A 3,326-nucleotide genomic window follows, 5' to 3' on the forward strand; every position below is an offset into this window, starting at 1 on the left:
ATGTGACCCACCCCTTCCAACCTCATTCCTGACTTAAACCCTGCTATATAAAATTGCTAGAAGTGCCACAGAGCACAGAATCCCTAAACTCAGTTTTGTAATTATTCTCTAAAACAAGAGACCTTGCTTTAATTTTTACAGCTCTTCAGCAAGTCCTAACCTTAACATAGAGGATACTATGAACTCCTGGGGCTGCAACCGGGTCTTACACATTTCTATATTGTTATATTCCTAAAACCTTCCACCAGGATATATTAATAGTAGGAGCTCCATAAGTCATACTGACTGAGTCAGTAAGGATCTGAAGACTTTTATCTTTCTTTCTTTATTTATATTTAGTTTTTTTTAAACAGTGGTGCCTTTTTTTTTTTTTTTTTTGCAGGTTTTGGCCAGGGCTGGGTTTGAACCTGCCACCTCCAGTATATGGGGCCGGCACCCTACTCCTTTGAGCCACAGCTGCCACCCCTAAAGACTTTTATTAACAAACAAACCCTTATGTGTACTACCCACTCATGGTATCTGATAATTCTAGTTAAGTCAATCCTTTGTTAACTAGTATTTCAGTGTCTGCTGTGTGGCTCCTTTAACATTTATTGTTTTCTCAAAGGCTTTTGTAAATACTGTAGAAGGGTTTGATCATTTAACAAATACATATGAAGACTATACTAAAGCACTGGGATAGCTAACAAAGTCAAATGTAGGCCTAACTGTACTTAGGGTCTAATAGAGGATATAGACAGTTATCCAGGCTCCTATATAACATATTGTGACAGGTGCTATGATAGGGGAGATACAGGCCCAGTGAGCTAGTGGGAACATATAAAAGGTCATCTAATGCAATTTAGCCTTGAGGGGATCAGGAAGGGAAATCTAAACTTGGGCTTGACAATTGAGTCAACCAATAAAAATGTGGGAAGGGGGAGAGAACAGTATTCTAGGCAAAGAAAGTAGTGTATACCAATATTCAGGGGCCAAAGAGAACATAGCACCATTAGAGGTGACATTCTTTAAGGCTGCAGCAAAGAGGTGGGGAATATATTCTAATAATCTCTTACATACAGGTCTGACAAGTTTGTGAACTCATCTTAGAAAAAGTGCTGCATTCCTGGTTGCTGATTATTACCACAGTCATCTTCAAAGTATTCCCTTTGGGAAGATATGCACTGACCCCAGGGCCTAGTCCATCCTTAAAAGCAATTTTGGAACTCTGACAGTTAAAAGTTGACAAACTTGCCACTGTGCACTTACACTGGCAGCACTGTACAAACAACTCAGTAAAGTTTCATAACCTTGGTATACCACCATCTCACAACTGTGTTTGTGTCAGTGTGTGCTGGTGTCTTGTTGAGTGACGTTCATTATAGTTACATGTTACATGTGCTGTACAGTGATAGCTCTGATGGTCATTCCAGAAAGAGTTCCAAAATTGCTTTGAAGGTGGACTAGGCACTGGTCCCTTAGGTACATAGTGTCCCAAGGAGAGTACTTTGTATGTAGAGCACTTTACAGCTCTCAAAGCATTCTCAAATGGATCCTGGTTTTTAAGGAAAATGAGAAAGCATGGAGAATGTTATTTCTAACTTGGGTTATTTATATATTGTTTGTGAAAATGTGTGAAAAACTCTAAAGAAAATAAGACATTTTTCCCCCTTGCTTTAAACAGAAAAGTAAACAAGGTTCTTCTATCAACCTCTCTACCTCCAGCCCTCCTGGCTTCAAAAACTTCTTTGCTAACTGCCAAAATCTGAAACCTAAGAGGTGTTTTGAGAATCTAAAACCTTGTGGTGTTCTTTTAGGTGAGGGGCCCTCCCCTGGGATTATCGATCTGTTTGGAAGTGGTGGTGGCTTTGTGAATATCGGGCCAGTCTCCTGGCTGGACACGGTTTTGCTGTGCTTGCTCTGGCTTATTTCAGATTTGAAGACCTCCCTGAATATTTGAGTGACACACACCTGGAGTACTTTGAAGAAGCTGTGGACTTTATGCTGCAGCATCCAAAGGTGGGTTCCAGTGATACCTGCATGCAGAGGAGAGGGAGTAGAGAGGACACTGCTAAATCTCAAAGCCCTATCAGGACACTGGGCACTAGAAATATGCCAGGAGACACCAAGGCTGCTTCAAAAGTGACTCTAATTAGTATTTCCATTTTCGCTCCTTTACAATCCCCTAAGTCTTGACTGTTTAGTTCCCTTTGTGATCATTTACCATCATTTAAAGAGCACCAGACCAAAAAGTTATTAACACTGAGTTCTGGTTCTTTATCTACCACAAAGTAGCCTTATGATCCTGAGTAGGGCAGTTGCCCCCTCTGGGGTTTAATTTTTCTGTTTTAAAGATTAATATAAATGTGTAGAGAGAAAAGTGACTACAAAAACATGTTTCAGAGACAACTGGTGACATTTGCATAGGAATAATGTTATTTGGTGATACTAAGTAATCATTATTAATTTTATTAGGTGTGATAATGGTATTGTAAATGGTCTTGTAAAGAATGTCCTTATCTGATAACAGGAAAAAAACTAATTAGAACATTTTAGTATGATTGTACCTGGAAAGATACCAACTCTGTGCTGCTATCCAAATTTAAACATTCTAATACTTATTTATGCATTTTTTGAGACAGTGTCTCCTTGTCACCCTGGGTAGAGTACCGTGGCATCATAGCTCACAGCAATCTCAAACCCTTGGGCTTGAACAATTCTCTTGCCTCAGTCTCCCATGTAGTTGGGAGTATAGGCACTACCATAACGCCCAGCTAGTTTTTTCTCTTTTTAGTAGAGACAGAGTCTCTCTGTTCCTCAGGCTGGTCTCCTGAGCTAAGGCAATCCACCTACCTCGGCCTCCCAGAGTGCAAGCATTACAGGAGTGAGCCACCACACCTAGCTAACATTCTAATGTTTAGAAGTTAAATGTTCTACCAGCTCCTCTCCCTCAGCCCCCATGCCCCTGGAGAACCCCAGAATTCTCTGCCAAATAGCTCTGATCCTTCTCTGAGTCCCCAACCCCCTTCTGTGGGGTATATCACTATGTATACACCTAGGCCTTAAATATGCAGCCTGGAGTGACCACACACATGTGTGAGAGGCACCTCAAGGTCCATGCAGGAGCTTAGGATGGAAGAGAAAGAGGGTGGGCCAGGGACCAGGGCCTGGCTAGGGGCCAGCTCTCCCCTTTGTCATGTTCTTGTACAGAATAGAACTCAAATTTGAGTCTGACCTTGTTATTATGGTGGTATATTTGTCAAGAGTTGAGAAAGTGGCTCGGCGCTTGTGGCTCAAGCAGCTAAGGCGCCAGCCACATGCATCTAAGGTGGCAGGTTCAAATCCAG

The 3,326-nt window shown here is 41.6% G+C and overlaps 1 protein-coding gene across 1 annotated transcript in view; it reads left to right on the forward strand.

Moving 5' to 3' along the window:
• The window catches only part of LOC100947022 (acyl-coenzyme A thioesterase 6-like), a 6,539-nt gene that overhangs the window by 1,431 nt on the left and 1,782 nt on the right, over window positions 1-3,326 (forward strand). The window contains 2 exon segments of the mRNA XM_023511536.1: window positions 1,797-1,844; window positions 1,847-1,998. Coding sequence (XP_023367304.1) covers window positions 1,797-1,844; window positions 1,847-1,998 — 200 coding nt within the window.

The sequence above is a fragment of the Otolemur garnettii genome, unplaced genomic scaffold, assembly GCF_000181295.1.
Source record: "Otolemur garnettii isolate 467f Iridium unplaced genomic scaffold, OtoGar3 scaffold00020, whole genome shotgun sequence".
Classification (NCBI taxonomy): domain Eukaryota; kingdom Metazoa; phylum Chordata; class Mammalia; order Primates; family Galagidae; genus Otolemur; species Otolemur garnettii.